Genomic DNA, 27,543 nt, shown 5'->3' with positions numbered 1-27,543 from the left:
ACTGGACTACTAACCTAAAGGTTGGCAGTTTGAACCCACCCAGCCACCTGAAACAAAGGTCTGGTGATCTGCTTTCCTAAAGATTACAGCCCCAAAGTTACACACAGGTCTCCATGAGTCGGAATGACTCCAGGGCAACCGGTTTGGTATTTTGTTTTTTGGTGTGCTATGTTTGAGACTAAGCTAGCAGCAAAACTAAAAACTAGTCCAATGAAGCAAATGGGAACAGAAGTCAATAGGCTGTGACTTATCTCTATGAGAACGTTTGCTGCCCATTAAGTGCACTGTAGAATCTTAGATGCTATTAAAAGCAACTGATATACAGGTTTTAGGGTAACAGGTCAACCTTTATTTCCCGTTGTAGCAAAGGTTCCTTCCATACCCATGAGGACAGGGGCTATTTCTCTCCTCCCCGCCCTCGTCATCAGCACTCAGAACAGTGCCTGGGACGGAGTGAGCGTTCAATACGTATTTGTTGAGTGAATTAATCTAGACTTCCAAGCCTGTCTGATGAGTGGCTGTCAGCTTGAAGCATGCCTGCCTGCTGCCTTCCCAGCACGCAGACTGGCATCGTCTCATCCCCTCGTCTTTTTGGCAGTTCTGAATTCCCATGTTTGCCGCCTTCCAGCAAAGCCCCGGTGGGTCAGTGGTTAAGAGCTTGGCTGCTAACCAGAAGGTCAGCAGTTCGAATCCACGAGCCGCTTCTTGGAAACCCTATGCAGCAGTTCTACTCGGAATCGACTTGACGGCACGGATTTGGTTTTAGTGGTTGGTGGCCAAAATCCTATCCTTAAACTCCTCGAGTTCTTAGATAATCCGCTTCATTTCTGTGAGGATTGTCCGGCTGAGCAACCAGGGTACCAGCAGCGAGTAGCCAGGGATTTTTTTTTTTAAGGAAGAAGCCCGCCGGCTCCAACACCCCAATATATAAAGGGTCTGAGCTCTTATTTTTCCAATCCTTGAGAAACAAGGGAACTGCTACCCTCGCCTCGCCATGCAGACACCACACTGCCAACTTGGACTCGGTCTGACACTACGAAGAGGGCTAAAAACCCAAACCGCCATCACAAGAGCGAAGCGAGGCGAGCGCGCAGGCGAAGAGCTGCCCCGAAGGCCCGCCGAGCGACACCTCGCGCGCGGGGTTGCGAAGGCAGCGGCGCGAGGGCAGCCAGGGGCGCGTGCGCACGGTCGGGAGTGGCGACGGGGGAGGGGCGGGAGCCGCGCGCCGGCAGGTGGGCGCGTCCTCCCGCGCGTGCGCGCGCCGCGTCCCCTCCCCGCCGGGAGCGCGCGCCTCCCGCCCTCGCGCCGGGTCTCGCTCGGTCTCTCAGAGCCGCACACTCCCCCGAGCTCCCGTCACGGCCGTCGTCTCGGCCGCGGTACCCAGCCCAGCGGCTCAGCCTAGGCACCTCAGCGCCGTGTCCCCGGCCTCGTCCCCTCCTTCCGCCACTGCCCCATTCCTTTCCTGCCCTTCTCTCCCACCCGGTCCGCCGAAAGAGCCTGGATACGAAGCAGGAGGGCTTGAGAAAAAGGGGTTGGAAAAATGGAGGTGCCGCGTCTGGATCGTGCCCTCAGCAGCCCCAGCAGCCCCTGTGAGGAGGTGATCAAAAACCTCAGCCTGGAGGCCATTCAGCTGTGCGACCGGGACGGTAAGAGAGGCCGGGACGCTGAGGCGAGGGGCCGAGCCCGCGCAGCCAACGCTGCCCTCCGGGGCGGCGGGGTCTTTTGTTGTCCCCCCCTCCCGCCCCGTGCAAATAAGTGCAGGTGCCGGCTCCCCTCGGCCCCCTGCCCTGCCCTCAGACCCCAGAAACAGAAGGTCCCCGGGGCTCGCGCGTCGGCGCCGAAAGTCTCCGCCGTCCCCGGGCGCCGTGCCCTCGCCGCCCGCCAGGCCGAGGGCGCCGCTTCCCGCCCGGCTCCTACCCGGTACGAGGCGTTTCCGATCTTTGCCGCAGTCCCGATTTCCTGGGTGTCCCCGCACTGACGGGAAGATGCCCTCTGGATGCCTGGATGCTTCCAGCGCACCCCCACCCCCCACCCCGGCGCACACACTAGTTGGCATCCTCTGCCAAGAAACTTATCGGTTCCTTTTTAAACCTCTCATCTTCAGACTCCTCGCATGGAGAAGTCTTTTAATCCCCTCAAAGTGAGATTGGGATGACAGTTTTTCAGTGAAGGGGCAGAAAGAGTGTGTTTCAGCACCACGGACAGACACAAGCTTCGTGGTTCTAGGCTGTGATTCAGAAACTGTCAAAAATCTGTAAGGGAATTGGACTAATACATCAGCTATGATTCAAAATATGTGGCGAGTACTCGCCATTGTGTGGTGATGTTAAATCGTTTATTCTATTGTTAAAGTTGGTTGTCTCCTATGAAGGAAATTGATCGAGCATTAAAGAGATAAGCTAGTACTGTGTGCAGTGTGGGTAGTTACAGTGCTTCTGTGTTAGTTGCAATAGTTGGAGAGTCGATGCTGTTTCAAAAATATGGAATAAAACTTCATTTGTAAAGAAGTCATCTGATTTAGTAATTGGTTGGCCAAATGATTGTAAAATTGTACATCTGTCAAAGGAGAAACAGTTCACACGTTGTCAAGAGGAAGGACCCTGAACACTTTTGGTTATAAATGAAATTAACGTTTAACTGCATATAGAGAGGATGATTTTAAACAATTTTTAGCTCCAGTTATGTAGCGATACTAATGTCTTCACAATGGTATTGTAAAATTTATCAGTGTGTAATCCAAGTAGAGAGCAGCGGTCTTCTTGCTAAAGTCATTTCAACGGTAGTAACTTGGTGTTGCTATTCACTACTTTTAGGCAGCTGAGCACTGAATTCCGGTTTATTAATAAATTTAGGAAACAAAATGATTACTCTTTGAAACCAAAGCCACTTTAAATAATTTCTGGAACAGAATAAATAAATACTTCTGCAAAGGATCTGTATATTTCCTTTATCTTTACCCTGTTCTGGACATCATAGTTGTAGGTGCATATATTTATGGCTTCTAAAAAATTCATCATTTTTGTATTTCATTATATAAAGATACATAAAGATTATTTTTAATATAAAAATAGGAAGTCATTGGGTTTTAGTTTATGCTTTTATGAAATTTATTTTCCTAATGTTATCATTGTAAATTGTAAACAGATTTTGATTTTAAGTTGGTTTGAGAGAAAACTAAGAACCTAGGAAAGAGAGATTTCATTTTCATTTACTTCAGTGATTCATCAAAAGCTCATTCCAGTGGTAATTGGAAATAGACCATTCTTTGTGGCCCCTCATAATCCAGTACTGTCAATATTTAAAATTTCATTTGTCACACTTTTCAAAGAATAGTAAGGAAAGCAGGGTTTTTTTTTTATCATTATTTAAACTTTACGGGACTAATAATGCAGAGTGCAAAAATTACTTCTGCATTTACTCCGGTCTCTTCCCCTAGAATAGTAGCTCTTTTATTCTGGTAATATTGTTTAGCCGTTTCTATTCACATTATGAATCTTGCAAAATGAGCTAATTATGTAACATCTAATTTTTGGTAGGGGGTGCTGATACTGAGCAGTATGTTTGAAAATTGCTACTTATTGTAGACTTCTAATGGATTCAACACAGATTAATTAAATAGGATTTCATTTTGTAAGATAGCTCATGCCAACAATTACAAAGAGCTAATTCTTCTATTAGAAGATGCATAAAAATTTGGAAATAGCTTATGTAGAGAGGTTGTTAAAGATTTAACTTTTATTTATGATTCTGCTTCACATGTCATTTCCAAAAATATTAAGTCAGCTTCATAGGGATAATTTAGGGGGATCTTTTTACAGAACAATTATAAGGTGTTGCGTTAAACATGTCAATCAGACCTTATTTAGGTAATTGTGTATTTACTACTTTCCTTTCTCTTCCTTTCACTTTCTTTCCTCTCATGTCCCATTATTTACTTCTGTAAATATATAGCATAGAAAGATAAGGATGTGGCAGAAGAACATATACCTAATAGGACCTGTAGTTTAATAATTTTATGAACATATAAATACATTTGTGATGCCAGCTCTTTACTTTTCTCACTTCTTTTACTCTACTATTTGTTGTTGATAAAAATAAGGAGAGAAACATTAATTCTTTGGAAGTAAAATAAAGAAGTAGAACAGGGGAAATGTATAATAGAATTAATTGTTAAATATACATTTCCTTTTACCCTCTCCACTCATATTTTATGTTTTGTGTATTGCATTAACTAAGAGTTATAGCTCCTGTGAACATAACTGCATGTCTGTCTTATGTTTTCTTGGCTTGTCTTTATGTTTTTGTTTGTTACTTGTCTATTTTACTGTAAATTCATCTGTTAACATTAGTAGCAACAATTCACAATGTTTCTTTTTCTCATAGTTTCTCAGAGTATTTAATAGTCTCTGAAAAAATGTGGGATAGAGTCCAAGTGGCCATATAATTGGGTTTAATTAAGCAGGGGGGTTATTTTGTACACACACACACACACACACACACACACACACATACACAGGACTTCACGGATATAGTCTTCCCTAGGCTTTAGTTGCTGGTACAAGGTCATTGCCTGGATGTTGCTTGTTTTTCAAAATGAGGATTCTGGATAGACTTATATTAGGAAATCTTCTGCAGATGTGCTGTGGATCTAGTGGCTTCTATAATCCCTATTGTAAATAGAAGAGTGTTTCTCTTTATCTACAATGCTGAAGTATACTAAAGTTGCATACATGACGTACTTTAATTGTGGCATTTTTTAAAAAAAAGATGAAGGAAAATAGCATCAATTTCTCATCTGGAAGCATTGATCATATGGGAACCCATTTCCAGTTTGTTTCTTCCTGTGGCGACTTTAGACCTTTACTGACCTGTGACCAAATAAAACAGCCTCTCTCTATCCCTAGAATTCTACATTATTCCTGACTCTCTTCATATTTTTATCATACATGCACATATTTGCTGCCTTCTTTCTTTCTAAAAAGGAAAGTTTTGTATAGGTTGCCTTGCAGGGATCCAACTCCCTGTGCCCTTGCTATCATAAAACATAAGAAAATAAATACAAAATGAATTTGTTGTATAGCACTTAAACCCACCTCCAAGACTTCCTAACTTTACAAGTATTATTTCTATGATTGGAATCGACTCAATGGCAGTGGGTTTAGAACATTTTATGACTGCCTAGAACACTTTATGGAGTTTATGATGCTAGTCAGCAAGGGAACACATTTTAAAAGAATTACGTGGTCAGACGCTAACAGATTTCCTTGTCTTTGTCTCTAACAATAGTTCTGTGGAGGAGAAGAAAAAAATTGTGGGGGGCTTCTCTCTTTTACTTATTTGAAAGAATAGATTACTTTGAATTTGGACTTTATCATATCTTTTGAAATTATAACTCAGTTTTGGCTTCCTTGTTTATGTTTATTGCCACGTGAATTAAACAGATTTTAACTATGGAACCAAAGTAATGCAAAAATGTTTATCAGCACAGTGCTCTATTAGATCATTCTTAGTGACATTTTTCTGAAGCAGACGTCTAGAAGGAGCACCTATAACTGTTACCTTTAATAGTCTTTATTTAAAATATATGTATATATAAATTACTTATAATAATTGGACTGCAATATAAAAAAATATAGCATAGTGATAATACCATTTTAGAATCAGACAGACCTTTGAAATATTGACTCTGATAGATGTGGAATTTTAGACAAATTATTTAATCTTTCCTCATATAAAATGGGTATCATAATGCTTATCTACAGGATTGTTGAAATGATTAAATGACGTGTTACTTATATAACATTTATCACAGTTCTTGACCCAAAATGGATAGTAATAATAACTATTATATGACATACCTTCTTGGGTTGACCTACTAATTTTTCTCCCAATGTTTAGATCTTCATCATTTTCATAATTTCTTTTAATTGCATGTTGTTTAGCTAGAAAATCCTTCTTATGAAACTTTCATATATTTCATGAGTAGTTAATGGAAATGGTAAATGCTGATCTTTAAAAGGACAGTAACTTTTTAAACCAGTTATAGTACTCTTATCCCTTGCCTCTATTTTACCATCCCATCAGTAATACTCTTGTCAGCCTTAATCCTAAAAGCTGTTTTCAGCTTCTAGCTCAAACCTACTGTTTCCTGCTGTTCATGTGCCTTGTGACCTTGATACATGCTTTGGGTTGTTATTTTCATCAGGGCCCTCCTCTGTTCTCACTTTACAATTTTTATGATTTTTCTCTGAGGCTAGATCTGTACTAGCACATGTGATCTCTAAATTCATTTATTTGACCCAGCTATGCAGTTTTTTATTTTTTTATGACTATAAAAAAGATGCTGTAAATTTCCATTAGTGGGAATGAAACAAAACAAAAATTAAATCAAAATTAAAACAAAAAGCTTGAAAACCATTAGATCATGTTAAACCAATTCTTATTCTTGGTAGGGGTTCTAATTCTTTCCCAGGGAAGACCAGGAAGTTATTAGAGTAAAAGTCACATCAAAGGATGTATGGCCAGACTCCCTCCAGTGGTAGAATGACTTTGTTGCCTAGGTAAGGTAGGTCAAAAATTCACCCCATACAGGACGCTAGTTAGGCAATTTTCAAGTCACTTGGTTTTATCTCCACTGATATCTCTCCCTCGTTTAGGACCAGTCTTGCTTTTTACCTCGAATTTATGTGAGTATAGTTTCCTGATAAATTTTATATTTTATTCTGGGCCTCAGAATTAGCAGCAGTTACCCATCCATCATTACTTATTGCAGCAAGCTTAGTATTTCTAGTTTCTGGGTCTCCTTCTCTATCCTTACCCAGATATATAATTTAAGTTTTGCAGGATTTGCCTTATTCTTTAACTATTTAAAATATTTTATTATTACTAGTCAGTAGTTAAACAGTGATGTATTGAGCAGGCTGTATTTTTTACATACATACTTGAGAAAAAAGTAGTATTTGGGGAAGACTTCTTTCTAGCAGGTATGCATAGAAGAGTTGGAGAGGTTAGGCAGGAAAAATAGGTAGGAAGCATCAGCATGTTTTGTATATATAAGAATAGATGGTGGCAGTGGTATAAAAGAAATCAAGAATTTGTGATTGATTGAATTTTCAAGCAAACATAAAATGATCAGGTGTAACTTCAGGATTTTAAACCTGAGAACTCACAAAAATCATTGACAGAAATGAAATAAAAAAATGGAAAAAGGAAATACTGTTTAGAAAGCATGATGATGTTAAATTTTCACATCTCAGATTTTAGATATCAGTGGACATCCAGGTATATCCTATCCCACAGATATATCGCTAGAACCATATTATATAGTGGTTTCACATTAGTGTTTCAGCTTGAATCCCCCAAAAAGAACCCACTTATATTCTTTTTAAACTCTTCCTTTTTTGATTTCCCCTCCTCAAAGACGTCCAACAATAATAATTTGAGAATCGTTACTATATAAAAACTAGCACTTGATACTTAGCATTGTGAAGTAGAGGTTTTTGAGTTATCTGCCTAAAAGCATGGGAGTCTTAGGATACTCTTTTTTTAGAGGGGCTGAATATAAAGTGAAAAGATTTGAATTATGTTAGGACATTTGGAATCTAGCATTAAGAGATTCCTTAGCAACATAATCATAACAAATATTCAGCATTTTTTTTGTATTCTAGAATAAGAGTTTAGAATGGAGAGAAGAATTGTTCATAGAAGCCTATATGCCACTAGGGAAGTGAACTTAGGTGGACATGGAAGGTTAGGATTTGACTTCAGTTTTAGCGTGACCTAATGAGTTTTGTATCGTATCCTTTGAAGGAAGAGAGTGATCGCATCCTGGGAAAGGCTGCCTTTGAACCTGAAAGATTAAATAAATCTACAATCCAGGTTTGTTAAAAAATATAAACAGGAGCTCTGCATTGTGTAGGTGCTCAGTAGATGTGAGTTGAATGAAGACTATCATACTCTGCATTGTAGTTAAATTTGCTTATGATGTTTTGACTATTTGGGCCAATTTTATGGTTCATTTAAAAAGGGGCTGCTCTGTAGGGATTTTTGAATATATGCTATTTGTTGTAGCAGTTGTGGCGACTGGTGTAAATAAATCTGTCTTTTGTTTTCTATTCCTGTGGGGAAGTGTTGCTTTCTAATAATAGTCAGAAAGGCTTATAGCTTCCCTAGATGTTCACTATTAAAGACAAGGAAAAAAGATTATTCGATGTAATCTTCTTTTCAATATAATATTTGTTTTTTCTTGAAAAATAGTACATCTTCCTTTAGCCTGAATGTTGGCAAATCTCAGTCTTTAACATTTTTAAACCTAATTATAACTGCAAACAAGAATCAACTCTTGAGCATTTACTATGTGATAGGCTCTTAGTGACTGCATTTTTTAGTTATATGTAGTGCAAGGGTCAGCAAATTACTGCTCTTGGGCCAAATCCCCAGGCCTGCTGCTGGTTTTTGTAAGTAAAGTTTAATTGGAACACTGTCACGCCCTTTTGTTTGTATTTTGCCTATGTATTTTTTATGGCTGCTTTGTTGCTACAATAGTAGAGTTGGGTGGCTGTGACAGACCCCATAGCCCAAAAAGTCTAAAATATTATTTGGACCTTTACAGAAAGAGTTTGCCAAACCCCTAATGGAGAAAATAAGTTTATGTCTCTTGATAAGAGTAAAAGTATTGAGAGAAGAGCTTCTGAAAAAAAAAGTTGTATGTTTGGTTTGCTTTTATGTATTGTCAGGTTTTGAGATTATGCAGATCAGGTGGAGCTGTGGAAAGCAGGCAGTAGGCCAGCTGTGTGTGGAGGCAGTCAAAGATGGGTGGCTCTCTGTGTCATTGTGTTAGATAGGCAGCGAGAGAAACAAGCCCTAGCTTTAACTTGGAATCTGGTCTCCATATAAATAAATTTAGAAAAAAATGCTAGTTTTCCACCATTATTTCCCAATACACTTTCAGTTCTATTAATAGCTGTGTTTTTAAGTGTCAGAAATGATGATGTGAACTTTCAGAAATATGTATATTATATTCATATCAAAGCCAAAACCAAACCCGTTGCTGTCGATTCCGACTCATAGCGACCCCATAAGGTTTCCAAGGCTGTAAATTTCTATAGAAGCAGGCTGCCACATGTTTCTCCACAGTTAGCAGTTAGTCGCTTTAACCACTGCACCACCAGGGCTCCCGATATTTATACATATTATAAAATTTATATGTAGAGGATATCCCTCCTTTTAAGTAAAAGTCTTCTTGAAAAATAGTCAAGGTTTTATTCATCTTATCTTCCATAGTCTAATGCAGTGCTTCTCAAGCTATCTGTAGTAAAGGACCAGTTTTTAAATTTTAATTTCCAATCTGTCACTGATTGATACTTTATAAAATATAGTAAAAATGAATTACTAGAAAAATTAAATACAAAATACAAGCCATTTTTTTAATCATTAAAATCAACTGTCATAGTTACATTCCTGTAAAAGTTTCTAAATGCTTAATGCCAGTTTTTAGATTTAGCTCATCACAGACTGGTAACAAATATTTTTCAGTCCATTGCTTGTGGATGGACCACACTTTGAGTAGCACTGGCTAGAGGACAGTGCCATTCTATTCTTGTTTAATATTTATAGGTACTAGACTTTTAACTGGTTCAGATTCTCGCTTTGTTTCTTTTTGCTCTCTTACTTGCCTAGTATTTTTCCTATTTATTTATATATGCATTCCAATTGTAGAGTTTGTATTAAGAACAAGGTGGGAGGGAGGATGGGAGGATCCACGAATGAATGTAACTTGGATCCTGCATTCAGAGGATTCACAGTCCAATCAGGGAGACAAAATATTTAAATAGATAAATATAATGCTACGTGATAAATACTGTAGAGTATAGAAAAAAGTGGTGAATTCTGTCTGGAGTCCTCAGATGGCTTCCAGAGGAGGCAACATTTTTCTGGGTGTTAAAAATAGAATAAAATTTTGCTAGGGGAAGTGCAAGAAGGGAATTTCTGGTACAGAGATTGTATATATAAAGGCGTAGAATCATGTATGTTCTGAGAATACATAACATGTAGTATTGCTGGAGCAAAGAAGTGTATGCCTGATGGGAAATTAAGCTGAAAGTTTAGTCAGGGCTGGTTAGATTATGCCATGATTAAGAGTTTGGCCTTTATCTTCTTAATAGGTTTCAAATTTACTATTCAGTTAAGAAATTTTGTTTAAAAATATTTTCTTTGGAACTCTCCCAAGTTAAAGTAGCATTTTATTAATATACATTTTAAAGTCAGTAAATGGATATTCTGAGAAATTAAAATTAGCAGTTATGTTTGGAAGTTGTTATTTTATATTAGCCTAAAAAAAAAAAAATCCGTTTATTTCATTATTTTATTTAATTTTGATTGCATTGTGTCTAAGAAATTCTGGTTTATAAAATAAGTAGTGGCAAATAGGGTAACAGTTTTTAATTCATATTGCCTTTTCAGAATACTGTTCAAATAAATTTATCCAGAACTGAAAAAGAAATAGAATTTTTTTTCAGAGTAGAATCATGAAAGATACTGATAAATTAATATAGGAAATATTCCATTTGAAGGGTAGTGATAGACTTGATTCCTCAGATAACTTATTCATTATTCTGTGAGAAAATAGTGTATCTTCTAACATTGTGAGATATTCATAACATTCAAAAAAATCTCACATCCCTTCTGTTATAGATTGAACTGTGCCCTCCCAAAATGTTTGTCAACTTGGTTAGGCGATGATTCCCAGTATTGTGTGGTTGTCCTCCATTTTGTTATCTAATGTAATTTACCTATGTGTTTTAAATCCTAACTCCCTTGACAAGGCCAGATTAGAGGCATTTATGTTAATAAGGCAAGACCCAGTCTACAGGATTAGCTTGTATCTTGATTCAATCTCTTTTGAGATGTAAAAGAAAGAATCTAGCACAGAGGAGAGGGACCTTATACCAGCAAGAAAGAAGTGCCAGGAGCGGAGCATGTCCTCTGGGCCCAGGGTTCCTGTGCTGAGAAGCTCCTAGACCAATGGAAGATTGATGACAAGGACCTTCCACCAGAGCCAACAGAGAGAGAAAGCCATCCTCTAGAGCCAGCACCCTCATTTTAGACTTCTAGCCTCCTAAAGTGTGAGAGAATAAATTCCTGTTTGCCAAAACAGTCCACTTGTGGTATTTCTGTTATAGTAGCACTAGATAACTAAAACAGAATTTGGTACCAGGAGTGGGTTGCTGCTCTAACAGATACCTAAAATGTGGAAGCAGTTTTGAAACTGTGAAGAGGCTGGAAGAGTTTTAAAGTGCCTAACAGTAAAAGCATAGATTGGCTTGAAGAGACTGTTGGTGGAATTATGGACATCAAAGACAATTCTGGTGATGGCTCAGAAGGATGTGAGGAAAGCTGTAACACTGGAGACGGTGCAGACGGCCGGAAGCAACACCAGAGAAATGTTAGCGACAGAGCCAGGAGACTAGTGCAAGACAGGGTGGGAGCTGACCCACATAGCAAGAGAGCTTAGTGTCTTCAGGCAGGAGGCTTGCCGGCAGAGTGGGTTTCCTCCAGACACTTATCAGCGGAGCTAGGCTTGCCAACCCACAGAGGGAGAGAGTTGAGTGCCTTCCAGCTGAAGTTTTCTGGTGGAGTGGAGTATCTCCAGGCACTCAGTAGAACTAAAGAGCTTTGGAATGCTTGCCCAAGCAGGACAAAGGCCAAGTAGGCCCATGAGGCCCGAAGGACCAAAATGGCCTGAGGTTGAGGGGCCAAGGAACCAGGAATCAGAAGGTGAAGAAACAAGGAGCACAGGAAGCAGAGCTGCCTTGGTCTCAAATGGTATGACCAGGACCTCTGTAGTTTCAAAGTATGGAACCATGGCTTGCTGGGTTTCAAAGGGTGGGGCCACAGCCTCCTACGTTTTAAAGAGTCAGGTCTTCACCAACTCGGTTCTGGAGTGTGGGACTGCTTCTTGCAAGTGCCAGCAGATGGGGCCAGATCTGCTGCCCAAAGCTGAGGGGGTAGGGCTGCCATGCCCAAGGGGCAGAAGAACTGGGCCTGCCAGAGCCTTGGGGTTGGGGTTGCCACTCAGATGGACTGGGAGAATGGGGCCACGAAAAGTCAAGGGAACAGTGGGCCTGGAAAACAGAGCTGAAGTTTAAGGCTGAGGAGCCTCCATGCAGAATCCAGGGAGTGTGGCCAACATCCAGAGTGTGGAGGGCAGGGCCATCGCCTGAATGGCTTGAGAAAACAGAGGATTATTTTCAAGGCTTGAGAGATAACGTAAATTGTTCTACAGGGTTTTTGACTTGCTTGATGTCTGTTATTCCTTATGTCCCTTTAGTTTCTCCCATTTGTAATGGAAATGTCTGTATTATGCCTGTTATGATATGATGGGGTGAAAGTGTTTTACATGTGACAAGGACATGAATTTAGGGGGACCAAAGGGTAGAAGGTTACAGATTGAATTTTGTCCTCCAAAAATGTGTGTCAACTTGACTAGGCCATGATTCCTAGTATTGTGTGCTTGTCCTCTGTTTTGTTATCTGATGTAATTACCTATGTGTTGTAAATCTTAACCTCTATGATGTTAATGAGGCAGAATTAGAGCAGTTATGTTAATGAGGCAGGATCAATCTACAGGATTAGATTGTATCTTGAGTCAACCTATTTTAAGAGGTTAAAGAGAAAATCTAGCAAAGAGGAGAGGAACCTCGTGCCCTAAGAAGCACCAGGAGTGGAGCCTGTCCTTTGGACCCAGGGTCCCTGTGCTGAGAAGCTCCTAGACCAGGGAAAGATTGATGATAAGAACCTTCCCCTGGAGCCGACAGAAAAAAAATGCCTTCCCTTGGAGCTGGCACCCTGAATTTGGCCTCCTAGCCTCCTAGACTGTGAGAGAATAAATATCTGTTTGTTAAAGCCATCCACTTGTGGTATTTCTATTATAGCAACACTAGATAACTAAGACACCTTCATTCTGATCTTTGTTAAAATTTCAGAACAGCTGAATTTACTTTAATTGCATGATGAGTCTTAACTGTAAGGATCACTTTCATTACTGACACTTGTCTGCATAAGGCTTGATAACATTTTGACCCTGTATTGTCAGATCAAGTTCTTTTAGCTTATTAATGAGCTAGATAACCAAATTGGTTTTCCCAAATTATTTATATTGGAAAGATATCTATAAAATGAGTTTTTAATTAATAAAAACATATTTCTTGTTTCTTTTGAAATATTTATACCTCTTGCTTCAGGACACCCAGCTAAGTTTGGAATGAAAAATGAATCTTGATATTCTCTACTGTTTACAAGTAGCTCAGAAAAATCTTCAGTGTAACTGATAGTTTGCATGTGATTATCTAAAATGGTTTTGAAATATTTTATAAATATCTAATCCTTATTAATGTGTACTTAACAAATTGATGAAATATTGTAACAGCTTTTACAAGAGCTACCACTTATGAGGTTTATTATTTTACCTACTTCTTTCAATATAGTTATCTCAACACTTCAAAAAATGTAGTTGATGGTGTGTTAAAAACTGACATAGACATTAAAATTTTCTTCTCCATTGTGTGTTGCTTTCAGAGTAGTATATTGTCCTTGAATTTATCTATCTGAAAAAATTGTACAAAAGCAAATGGATATTTTCTTTCCAGTTACATTGGAAAGATTTTATATAATCTCAATATTTGAATCAATCAGTATATGTAATGAATAATTTTGTGTTTGTCTCTACATTTTTAGACATGGTACCAATATTTCAGTTTTTGACAACAGCTTACTCCTCTGACATATTTGTTGCAATATCAGAAATATAGGATTTAATAAGTTTTTTCTTAATTGCATATGCATTTCCACATAGGTGATATGATGACTTTGTTCTCAGCATATTTTAATTGTTAGATTTTTAATAATGTCAGGCATACTATGTTTTATTTCAAAATTATGGAGCACATCAGAGACCATATCATTATTTTATAAAACCTTATTATATAAAACTTTATGAGAACTTGTCAGTTTTTATCACCATAAAGTAAATCCTAATGACAGATGACTATCATTGTATTTTAGGTTTGAAGGGGTATGTATAAGAACGTTCAGGTTACTTACTTCATTTTGAACATAGTTGCCAGTGTGGCCAATACTAGCTGAAAACTCAACTGGTAGTAGTATAGTAAGACTTGAGACATCTGAAGCCTAATCATTCTCAATATACCCATTGTTAAATTTGTTTAACATTTCCTTTTTATAACTAGGGGAGCATTTTTAGTTTTATAGGTTTTCTTTTATTACCTGCACTGAAAAAAAAATGTGAAGGATAACAAGCTATTAAAGCAGTTTCTGGACAAGTTGAGTTGAGATGCCTATGAAATATCTAGATTGAAAATCCGGAAAGCTGTTAGAAATATCAATACGTGTCTCGTAGAAAGAGTTTAAGGATAAAGATTAAAATTTGGTGGTCCTTTTAAAGATGTTTTTCCATTGCCCCTATTTCTCCTTTATTGTGTTTCCCATCCTTCATTTTGTTGTCAGTTGGAAACCTCTATCAAATGGGTGAGTAAATTAGAATCCTGGCTTTGTGAAGTCCGAAAGGAACATTTGAAAATTCATTACTTTTGATATAATTACATTTGTCTGGGTGTGGTTATTTGGGGCAGTTAGTGGAGAAGAAATACAATTGACCTAAGCTTCACACTTAATAGATAGACCCCCGCACCTTCCTCCTTGTTTTGACAGTCAAGAGAGTTAAGTGTATGATTTTCTGTGTTTATTGTGGAAATATATTGGATTAATTTTTCCATCCTCGGTGATATAATCTGCAATTCATAAAATAAATAAACTGTTGGAAACTCAAATTAGTGGAAAAATAATGATATTGGAGCCTAAAAAAAAAAAACTTTAAGTTTTCACCAAGGTTATTTCTAAGACTTTTTTATGGAATGTATATTTCCAAAATTTTCTTTTGACCATGAACCTACTAATATTTATGATTACTGGGGCATTTATTGAGCACTAGTCTAAATAAGTCACAGTCTTTTTTACTCTTAGTTTTTGTTTTTGCAGATTATTTGTGTTTAAGGTTAGATAAACCTTCCATTTTAATATAGTTTTTATATGACTTTTTCAAGCTGTATTTTGACTGGGTGTTTGAGCCTATTTTTCTATATTTTCTTCTGATGCAATTAGTTCAGTATGTCCAAATTTGATTTCCCAGGGGCTTGATGTAGCTTTCATGGTTGTTATTTTTAGTGACTTTTAAAAAATGGAAACTCTCATGAATAAAAAGCAGTGGTTCTAGAATTTGCTGTTTATACTACTTGTTTTGCCAAAAGCTTTACTCATTCAAATTCTAATGACAAAATTTGCGGTAATAAAATGTGAGGTTGAAATAATGATAAATGTTCCAAATACAAGCTAATCTTCTAGAACTTTCATTTTGCACCATGTATTATGGAAGTGTATATCTTCACTTAGGTAAATATTTCTAAGAAATTTGTATGGGCCAACAAACATTTAACTTTTTCTTCATACCCTCATAATAGAATAATTTTTTTTTAGTTTCTTTGCCTCTAGTATTATTACTCTCAGATTTTAATTTTTTGATACACAAAGACTTCCTAGTTTATCATGTAATAATATTTTAATGAAAATCTTAAATATGTTTTCTTTAATACATGCACAATGCTTTTTAGTGCAGGTGTCTATTTTTTTTCCAGAATACTTTAAAATGCAGATGTTCCATATTTTAAGGAAATCTGAAATCTAAACTTATAAGACAAATTGATCAGGGAATAATTATTTTCCCTACAGTAGTGTTCTCTGGAATTTCTCTAGTTCTTAATTGTTTCCTTCTGAAGAATTTGACAGAAAGACAAAATGGTACCGAAATGTAACAACTAGATTGTCATAAAAAATGATTTCTTATATTATCTTCTTAAATTATTTTTGTGAGTGGAAATATATACTACACATTGGAAATTCAAGGTTAAACATTTTTAATTTCATCTATTTATAGGCCATATCAAAGGAAACTAAATTGTCATTTTGCTTACAAATTTTAATAGCACTCTGCCACTACTACCAGTTGCCCTTGAGTATTCCAACTCCTGGCCAGCCCATGTGTGTCAGAGCAGACTGTGTTCCATAGAGTTTTCAATGGCTGATTCTTGACAAGTAGATCAACAGGCTTTTCTTACAAGGTGCCTCTGGGTGTACTCTAACCACCAGCCTTTCAATTAGCAGCCTAGTATATTAATCACTTGTACTACCTAGGGACATTTGTGTTATTTATCCCTGAGTTTGCAAAGCTGTTGCACAGCCTATCTATGAACATTTCTTTATTATTATTTCCTTTTATTTGAACATACAAAACTCTTGTGAAATGTCAAGAACATTGTTTTTAAGTTAAAACAAAAACCCATTGCCATTGAGTCAAAAGCTAAATGTGCTAGCGGGAGAAAAGGGAAAGAGGAAGGATTTTAACCAGAAGAATAAAAAATAGTTATGGATAAATTAAACATTTTTGTATTGACTAATGTTATTTATTCTGACAATATAATTTATGGTACCATATAATTTATTTTGGTGCCAGAATTTACTTGAATTGCTGTATAAACTACTTTTATTGCCGTTTTATCACTAAGGATCTGTGAATGGATCACTTTCATTTTTCTCTTGTAATCTACTACATTTCATGGGGAAATTGTGTGCTTTAATTTCATTTACAAATGAAAAGACTTTCGAAAGTATCAAGTGTCTTTTTTAAATGCTAGAGGCATGTGGTAATGGTCTTCAAAGTAATGTGTATGAACCTCAGAGGGCACGTAAGATAATCAGTTTGTCCATGGAGGAAAGTAATAGAACTTTTACTCATATTTATCTTATCTAAAATAAGAAAAAAATTGTTAATGTTAAATACATATATTGGTTCCCATATCCAACTATCATGTATCCTATATCTGTATGGGGTACCTTTGTATAATTGGTGTATAGAATTGAGAAATGAGGAATATTATTGTTTAGTAAGCATAGCTAATTAGCGATGCACTTTGTCCATTTTGATGTACCCATGTGTGGTATCTTTTCCAACTATGACCAACTTTAAAAGTAAATATCTAAATAAGTCAAATTCAGAACTAGTCATTTGAATTGCTGTACCATGCACTTTAGACATGATTTTTCAAACTGTATCTTTAATATATTTTTATTTTACAAATCACATTTGGTAATTTAATACAAGGTCAAGGTCACATTAACATAAACTGTGGCTCACATACCTTTTGTAGAATTTAGTGATACAAATAGTTCACGCTAAATTGCTCATTTAGCTGCATGGTACAAAGGTTCCTTTCCATCAGCTATGATGGGAGCAAAAGAAGCCTAAATGGTTACATTGTTATAGAAATCTACATCAAGGTCAAATTCCATAAAAAGTCTGTATGTGGATATAGTACCATAGTATAAGCCAGGTTTGAAAAGCTATAATAGGAACTATCATAAGTAAAACAAACAGGTCATAAAATATGCTTTCAGAATTTACAAATATCAAAAATAAAATGACCTAGTCTCCTAAGAGATTGGACCTTAAATTAACTCTAAAATATTGTGAAAATTGATGACTAACTGCTGCCATTTAAATTCTGTGTTGCTATTAGGTACATGGTATAATTTGAGAGGGGACATTTACCCTCCTAAATAGTCTAAATGGTTATGATGTTAAATACAGCTATATTTTATTATATAGTGAGTCTAGGGGTGATGACTTTTAAAAGATCCCTTTTTATGGGAGCTGTAAATTTCTCCTGTCAGTCAAATTGGAATTCATTTATTCAAAAAAGAAGAGGGGAAGAAAGAGGATCATTAATTTTAAGGTCCCTGGATTAGTGCAAAATTTAATTTGGTTATTCCATTTCCATGTCAGCTAAGAGAACTCATGTTTTAGTGTATCTTCTGTGTAATGACTTAACATTGGTTTTTAATCTGAGATTTCTGTTAAGTATTGTTAACCTTCGGTAGGGAGTGCCATCTCAGTCATGTATTCATGTTTCCATGCTTTCGTATTCATTCATTCATGCAACAAATATTTATTAGGGCCAGGTGCTTGATTAGATATGGTCAGTAGAAAGGAGGAGGAGGCTTATAAAGTTGTTAAAAGAACATCAAGTTGATATACTTCAAGTTACATATACGATATGATAAAATCATCTCAGTTCCTTGCACTTTATTCATGTTATCCTGATGTATCAGCTTTATTTTGCCCATGGGACTTTCTACGTGGGTATCTCGTGATTATAAGATCTTACATGTGTTGGAAAGGGGATCAAAAGGGAAGTAGATGATTCATCTATTTTCCACAGAAGAATTTTCTTTTATTTTTCTTTTATTACAACATTGCTACTCTTTTGCCAAACATGAGATTGCCTACTTGCTCACGTTATTATTATTTTATTTTTTATAGTCTTTAGTGTATTCACATATTTTGTTTGCTCACAATTGAGAACATGCTTGTATATGTATTCCAAATGGTGTGGTAATTTTCTAAATGCAGCATTTATCTGCTTATAGAGTTGTTCATCATAAATAACAAATTAGGAATAAACTATAACTCAGTTAATGTTTCCTTTTGACTTTTATATTTGTTGCCTGTGTTATATTCAAGGTGATAGTTGATAAACAGTCTTGTGTTCATATTATCTGTCAACTCATAACTATTAATTTTATAAATTAGTTGGTGGTCATAATTCTGTATATGGTTCCAAAGTATACCCTGTACCCAGTACCCAGTGCCGTCGAGTCGATTCCGACTCGTAGCGACCCTATAGGACAGAGTAGAACTGCCCCATAGAGTTTCCAAGGAGCACCTGGCGGATTCGAACTGCCGACCCTTGGGTTAGCAGCCATAGCACTTAACCACAGTGCCACCAGGGTTTCCCCCAAAGTATAGCCTTTGATCAATAATTTGCAGAAACTACTTAAAATGTGTAGTAAGGCTCTACATCTATTTAGATGAAAGAGAGATGGGGTAAGATAGATGCCAAGCCACATGGAGATCTTCGAGGAACCAGGAAACAGAAGCTAAAGAGACGAGGACCTTCCTCCAGAGCTGACAGAGAAAGCCTTTCCCTAGAGATAGCACTCTGAATTTGGACTTCTAGCCTCTTAAATTGTGAGAAAATAAATTTCTGCTTGTTAAAGCCACTCACTTGTGGTATTTCTGTTATAGCAGCACTGGATAAAAAAGCAAATCTTATGTCATCCAATGTACTTTCACCAAGGTGGTGAGAATGATTCTTATGACAAAAATTTGATCATGTCATTTGCTACTCAAAATTATTCAATGGTTCTCTTTGTCATTTGGCCTCTGCCTCATAGTCCAGCCTTATTCCTCCTATTCCTCCTACCTATTTTTTTTCTAACCTAATCATTGTGCTTGCTTTGCCTTTAACACTTCATGCTGTCTTTGACAGCTTGAGAATGACTTTTATAGAAAAAATAATATTTAAAAATAGATTTAAATCTTAGGATAACCACTTGGAATTATGTTTACTCTTTTAAATTAAAAATAGAAAAATAATGAAGTAGTGTGAGCTACCTCATTATTGGTTAGTTATATGTAATAGAGTAAATTACTAGAGATAATAGTCAAAACTTTGGTAATTATAATCGTGGACATGAGTTTAAGCTACAGAATGAAGAGCAGAGAACCAAAGACCGAATTTTGGGGGATGCCCACCATTGAGGACTAAGGTGCGCCTGATCCAAGCCAGGGTATTTTCAGTCACCTCATGTACATCCAAAAGCTGGACCGTGAATAAGGAAGACCAAAGAAGAATTGATGTCTTTGAATTATGGTGTTGGCAAAGAATATTGAATACACCGTGGGCTGCCAGAAGAACAAACAAATCTGTCTTGGAAGAAGTACAGCCAGAATGGTAGAAGTGAGGATGGCAAGACTTCATCTTATGTACTTTGGACATGTTATCAGGAAGGAGCAATCCCTGGAGAAGTACATTATGCTTGGTAAAGTAGAGGGTCAGCAAAAGAGAGGAAGACCCTCAAGGAGATGGATTCACACAGTGGGATGGTTAAGGTTGTGTGTCAATTTGGCTGGGCCATGATTCTCAGTGGTTTGATAGTTATGATGTAGTTTGGCAGCTATGTAGTGATGTAATCACCTCTATGATGAGATGTGTTTGAGCAGCCATTGAGCAGAAAGGGAGTTTCTTTAGGGGTGTGGCCTTCATCCAATATATTTGGACATTCTGGCAAAGCTTGCTAGATTTTGCTGTCTGTGGATCCTGTAGCTGTCTCCTCAGCTGACCTCTGGTTCTTCGGATTTGAGCTAGCAACTTACCTGCTAATCTTCGCATTCGTTGGCCTCCACAGCCTATAAGCCAGAGGCCTGCTGTCTGACCTGCCGATCTTCGGTTTGCCAGCCCCTGCAGCTACATGAGTCAGGAGAAGCCTCCAGCCTGATTCATGGACTTGGGACTTTTCACCCTCTACAATAAATAAAATAATAAAAAATATTTTATTTTTACAACCATGTGACCCATTTTCTTGGTATAAATCTCTCTTTCTCTCTATGTATATACATATACACACCACACACTTCACTGATTTTGCTTCTCTAGAGAAACCAACATAAGATAGATGGGCTCAAGCACAGCAATGATTGTGAGGATGGCACAGGACCAGGTAGCATCTCATTTTGTTGCACTCAACACCTAACAACAACTACCATTGAATTTTGGGAGAAAAATCCTATTGTACAAGTCAGAGTTCTTGACTGTCAACAGCCAAGCTAGCTTGATTTCAAGTGGCTATCAATTAGTGTTAAAAGTAGAGAAGACCTAGGTTGGACAGAAAAGAAAGGATGCAACATAGCCAAGATTCTGCCAGGAGAATAGTCTACTTCAGGTACCACCACTAGTGACATTTCCAGCTAATGGTTTCCGCCATTGTCACTGACCATTCTGCCACTGGAAACTCCCTGCCATGCCTCTGTGCTCTTAATAAATAATGGCATTTCTTATTCACATGGGAAAAGATGAACTACTCAATAAATGGTGTTGGGACAACTGAATAGCCATCTGGATTAAAAAAAAAATTAAAGTGATTACTTCCTCCCATAAATTCTGTACAGATCACAGTTTTAAATATTTAAAAAGTGAAACCATAAAAGCGCAGGACAACACATGAGTGAATATCTAAAAATATATAATGTTGGAATGCAGAAAGTACTCAAAGTACGATAACTGTTGCCATCAAGTCAATTCTGACTCACAGCGACCCTGTAGGACAGAGTAGAACTGCCCGGTAGGGTTTCCCAGGAGCAGCTGGTGGATTCAGACTGCTGACCTTTTGGTTAGCAGCCGAGCTCTTAACCACTGTGCCACCAGGGCTCCTCAAAATATGAAACAAAGCCCCGAAATCATAAGATTGATAATCTGAAAAAAAGTGAAAACATAAAAGAAATTTTAAAATATTCCTAAAATTTTAAAATAAAATTAAACATTAACTTCAAAGTGTATCCAGTTGTTGGCATGATCACACAGAAGGAAGTATTCCAGGTAACTTGAAAATATAGCAGTTAGACTGTACATCCCTAGTGATATATACCCTACTGAAAAAAAGAACTAAAAAAAATAAAAGCATTTACAGTAAATCATATTGTTGGTGATAATGGTGTTTTAGTTTTTCTGAGACTATTGTGGTTGTGTTAGGATTTAAAAAATAAGTAAATAAGTAATACTCTAATTCTGTCTTTTCTAGTCCCCTTGAGAACCAGGCATGTGAGAAAAGAAATTAAAATATATAAAAAAAAAAGAGTTTAAATATAGTCCTGAGTTTGAATTAAAGAAGTATAAGTAGGTTTCATGCCTCCATGATGAATTTTGTATCGTGATGAATTTTGTCTTTAAAAATAAAACAAACAAAAAAAAGCTTTGTCATCTAAAAATGCCTAAAAACAAAGGCCAACCCAGAAACCTAAGAATAAGCTTCCTTCCTGTCAAAACCCACTGCCGGTGAGTCGATGCCAACTCATAGCAACCGTATAGGACAGAGTAGGACTGCCCCATTGGGTTTCCAAAGCTGTAAATCTTTACAGAAGTGGACTGTCACATCATTTTCCCACAGAGCAGCTGGTGGTTTTGAACCACGGACCTTTTGGTTAGTGGCTGAGTGCTTAACCACTGCACCACCAGGCCTCCTTGAGCTTCCTTAGCACCTAGGTTATGGTCTTGAAATGCCATTTTCCACCAAAAAGAACCAGAGCTTCTTGAAGAAATGGTTGATTCCAGGTCTGGACAGGGCAAGAAAAGTATCTGATAACAAGAATATATGCATAGAATATTCTGGAAGAATAGACAGAAAAACTGATAATAATGGTTATTTCTGGCTGGGTGATAGGGTAGGTGATCAACTTTGTACTATACACTCCATTGCTTTGAAAATACTGTATAGATCTTTTGTCTTGAAAACAATAAAACAAAATAATTTTTAAAACATTTTCTTGCTCATTGTTACAGTCTCTACCTGAGATAGCATGTTATTTGAGGGTAGGGTGGCAGAATTTACCCACATAACATGATAGCAAAACATTGTAGTGTCATATGTATGCTTTAGAACTTAGTTATTAACTTCATTAAATCTAAAAATAGGTCATTGCCTTCTAATATGTTATCACCTGAGTATACAAAAGACATGCAGTTTGGTAGCTGAAATGGTAGCTAAAAGTCAACTTAAACATTTGGATAATTTATCATGAGGCTTCAGGAATCAAATAATTAATGGTTAAAATTTATTTTGCCAGTTCATCAGGTAGTATATCAAAAGCATAAAAATAATGTCAGTTCTTGAGAAATAAATTAGTTGACTTATTAAACAGTTATTTATTCAATAAATATTTATTATTTTTAGGCACTGTAGATATATCAGTGACAAGATGGACATGATCCCTGCATTCATGTAGCTTATGTTCCAGTGGGAAAAACATACTAAATACATAAAGAAACTAATAGATGATAATTGATAGCACTTAGAAACTATGGAAATGATATGTGAAAACAAATAAGGAGCATATAGAGAATATCAGAAGTAGCGGAACAAACTTACTTTAGATAAATAGTCAGAGAAGGCTTCTCTGAGGGGTCATATTTAAGCTGAGACCTGGAAGATGAGAAGTCGTTGTCTTTCAAAGAAGCAGAAATAAAGCATTGTAAGACAAGGGTAGAAGCCTTCAGGGAGAAAGAACTTGAGTTTTAAAAGAACTGGAAAAAAAAAAGTGTCGTTAACTTGTATTAGTTATCGAAGTCTAAAATTTTGGAATGGAGGATTTGGGTGGATTTGATGCTGTTTAGTAAAACGGGGGAATACAGGGTTAGGGGATGGGTTTGGGAGGGAAAATCAAGAATTCTGTTTCAGACTGAAAATACAAAGAATCAAATAGCTTCATGTAGAAGAGAGAAGAAATTCTGCTTTGGATGTTTTTTCATGAACAGATTCATCCATTCTCATATTAAATATTTTCTGAGTACCTCCCATGGGTCAGACATTGTGTATATAGGCACTGAAAACACAATGGTGAACAAAACATTACTGTTCCTTAAAATGTTTAAGTTTGGGTTGCTTTCAGGGGCATCAATTGTGCTTATATATGGTAGTTGTACATTTATTTGGGCCTGGGGTTTGTGAGCTACTGTGAGCCTAGTGATAAAGATGGAAGAGACATCAGCATACATCATCATAAAGTCTATGGTTTATGGTTTCTTACCTTAAAACAAATCCTTTTTTGAAGTGTTTAATATAGAGTTATATGAGCCAGCATTCCACTTCTAGGAATCTAAGAGAAATGAAAATGTATGTCCTAACCAAAACTTGTACACAAATGTTTATAGAAGCATTAATTGTAAGAACCATTATGTGGAAACAACCCAATTCCCCATCAACTGATAACTAAAATGTTCTATGTTGTTTTTCACCAGGTCTGTTTTCTGAGGTGCTTCTGAGTGCATTTGAACTAATATCTGTGTATTATTAATCAGGGATCTCCAGAGAAGAATCAGTAATTATATGTATGTAAAAGAAAGAAGAAACTTTCTTTTATGGAGAGACACAGACAGACAGACCCTAGGTGGTGCAAACAGTTAATGCCCTTGGCTGCTGACTGAAGGGTTGCAGGTACAAGTCCACCCAGAGGTGCCTCTGAAGAATTCTTGGCTGAAAAATAATAGCCATTTGAAAACCCTGTGGAGCACAGTTCTACTCTGATACACACAGGGTCACCCTGAGCCTGAGTCAACTTGACAGGAACTGGTTTGGTTTTATGTGTGTATATGTATTCAAGGAAACCCTGGTGGCTTAGTGGTTAAGTACTATGGCTGCTAGCCAAAGGGTCAGCAGTTTGAATCCGCCAGACGCTCCTTGGAAACTCTGTGGGATAGTTCTGCTCTGTCCTATAGGGCCTCTATGAGTCGGAATTGACTCATTGGCAACGGGTTTGGTTTTTGTTTTTGGCATATAGACATATATATGGATTTATTTTATGGAATTGGCTCATGCAGTTGTGGGAGCTGGCAAGTTCAAAATCCATAGCTCAGGCGACAGGGTGGAAACTCTGACAGTCTTGTGTCTGAAATCGATAGGCTAGGAGGGAAGCTGGAAACTCCAACAAGATAGCTATGTTCTTTCTCCTTTGGGAAACCTCAGTTTTTGCTCTTAAGACCTTTAACTGAGGTCCACATAGACGGTAATCTGCTTTACTTAAGGTCAACTGATTTAAATGTTAATCACATGTAAATACCTTCATAGCAACATCTAGACTAGTCTTGGACCAAACAACTGGACACCATAGCCTAGTCAAGTTGATGCTTAAAATTAACCATCACACTATCAATGGAGTATTGTGCAGCAATAAAAAGTAGTGAGGTACTAATATGTGGTACAATACAGATGAATCATGAAAGCATTATGCTAAGTGAAAGAAGCCAGTACAAAACACACACACACACACACACACACACATCAAACCATTGTTTGGTTCCATTTGTAGAAATGCCCAGAATAGGCAAATCTGTAAAGACAGAAAGTGCATTAGTGGTTGCCTAGGTCTGGAATGCAGGATGGAGAGTGACTGCTAATGGGCACAGGGCATCTTTTTGGAGTGATTGGTGATGGTTGCATAGCTCAAATACACTAAAAAAATAGTGAATTATATACTTTAAATGGGTGAGTGTTATCGTATGTGAATTATATTTCAATAAAGATGTTAAAAAAAACTTTTGTCTACAAGATCGTAATGTAAGCTCTATGAAAGCATAAACTCTGGTGTCTCATTGATTCATCTTTAAATCCTTATGCGCTTACATTTAACAAATATTCAGATCAGTCTGCCTCCTATGTGTATCAGAAAAAGTGGTTTGTAATAATTATTTTATTCTGCTATTATTGGATTGAGATTCTCATCCTAAAAAATTATATATTTACTTATGAAGAACTGCGTTTGCTTTCTTATAATCTTGAGGTGGCAAGTGATACAGTATACTCATCTACCTTTTATAAAAACAGATTGTTTCTAGTATTTATTTTGCAACGAAGACACTTTTTTGTCTTCAAGTATAACAGGAATCTGAAGTGATGGGGAAAATTGGCCTTTTTTTTTTTTATTTAGGAAGATAAATTTCAGTGGGCTGATCAATCTTATTAACATGTACAGAATACAAATAGAGCTTCAGTTTTAAAACACTTTGTGTTGCAATAGATTCTCTAGTGTTCGCAAGCACACTTGCCGGTGAAATTAAATTAAATAAAATGATTAAGTAGTTAGTCAATAACAGCTATTATGTATACATTCTTAAATGAAAATATTTGCATTTTAATGCAGAAAAAAATGTACATCTTCCTCATTTTTCTTTCTAGTATAGATCCAGGCTAAAACACAGTTATGGTATTTGTATTTCATAAAAATAGTTGCTCCTGAAATGTTTTAGCTGCTTCTGTGTACTATTATTTGAGATGTTAGTATATTGTTGGTATATCTTGCATTTTAAAAATATTTTTGTATAAGTTTATTGTGCATCACAATGAAGGGGCAGATACGGTGAAAATATCTACCTTAAAATATGATACATAATAAATTCTATTTTATAAGTCATTACTCAATTTTTAAAAAAAAAATTTGGATAACTTTATGATGATTCATAACCAAAGTATAAGGAAAACAATGTAAATCACTTCCTACTAAATAGATGGAGTAGCATTCCATCATTCTTATCTTCAGACAGTTCTTTTTAAGGATACTCACCAGAGAAATACTGTCTTTCGTATCCAGAGATTCAGGTATGCTGCCAGCATAAACCTTTCTGACCTTCTACTCAGATCAAACTTTTATACTTTTTTCACTTAGTGTTACCTTTTAGTTGACCACAAAAAGAATAATTCTCTAGCTTTAACGTAAGATTTATTGAACTCATATGCAAAGATGCCGGTGTCAATGCCCTGAGTCATCCAAATCCCTGAGCTCAGAATTTTGGTTAATTAGCTGTTCTTGTTCTTGAACATTTTGGAGCTCCATATTTATATGTTTGTTATTATAAAAGATAATAAGATAGATGGATCTAGGTTTTGTAGTGCCTGAAATTTATACAATTATTTTTTTTCTATGAGAAAAAAATACAATATCGTGGATAGAAAATCAAATAATACTAACAAGCACAAGTGAAGGACCCTTGAGTCTTCAGCTTTATTAAGCTTCGTGTTGTAATAGGTCTCATTCTTCTCATTTTTAAGGCGAATCAGTTGCATACAAAGAATTTAAGTAATCTCTCAAGATCATAGAACTTGAAGTGGCAGAGATACCTGATTCGAAATCCCTATTTGATTCCAAAGCCCATGCAGCACAGAAAGTAGAAAAGAGAAGAACTATACAGATCTGACAAAAAGTGTCATAAGAGTTCTGAGAGAGCTATTTGTATACCCTGGTAGCATAAAGATAGATTTTGGGCAGATATGGCTTGAGGTCAACTTCAAAGACTAGGTTAAAAATATGGCTGGATTAATCATTCAAAAAAAAATCGTACCTCCTTTGGAAGAGTGGATCCAAATATTATGCGACTTCCACCTTATATAATTTGGGGGACCTTCTTTATTTTTTTTTTTTTCTTTAGAAGAAAGTACACATAATTATAAATAAAATGTTATGTACTAGGCCATGGAAGGGGACTGTACAAATGAGGGACCCTGAATATTAAACTTCATTAACCTCATGGTAACCAGTTGCCATAGGGTTTTCAAAGGCTGATTTTTTTAAAGTAGATCACCAGGTCTTTCAACCAAGATGCCTCTGGATGGGCTCAAAGCTCCAACCTTTTGGTTAATAGCTGACTGTGTTAAATGTTTATACCACTTATGGACTCCATATACTCTATAGTTTTGGAAAAAAGGACTGGCAAAAACAGTTTGGATCCTGAGTTTAATGCAGATTCTGCCTCCTTTCACACCACTTTTTTCCTCAATTGCTGATAACTAAGAAAATGAATAGATATGTCTCTT

General features: G+C 36.8%; 1 protein-coding gene across 1 annotated transcript in view; it reads left to right on the top strand.

Moving 5' to 3' along the window:
* Positions 1–1,261: 1,261 nt before the first annotated feature.
* The window catches only part of PHYHIPL (phytanoyl-CoA 2-hydroxylase interacting protein like), a 58,452-nt gene continuing 32,170 nt past the window's right edge, over positions 1,262–27,543 (top strand). The window contains exon 1 of the mRNA XM_049855577.1: positions 1,262–1,646. Within this exon, the coding sequence (XP_049711534.1) occupies positions 1,541–1,646 (106 nt within the window). The 5' untranslated portion in view covers positions 1,262–1,540. The remainder of the gene's footprint in view (positions 1,647–27,543) is intronic.

The sequence above is a fragment of the Elephas maximus genome, chromosome 16, assembly GCF_024166365.1.
Source record: "Elephas maximus indicus isolate mEleMax1 chromosome 16, mEleMax1 primary haplotype, whole genome shotgun sequence".
NCBI classification, from domain to species: domain Eukaryota; kingdom Metazoa; phylum Chordata; class Mammalia; order Proboscidea; family Elephantidae; genus Elephas; species Elephas maximus.
The sequence above is the reverse complement of the archived record's forward strand: the minus strand, read 5'-3'. Positions and strand labels throughout refer to the sequence as shown.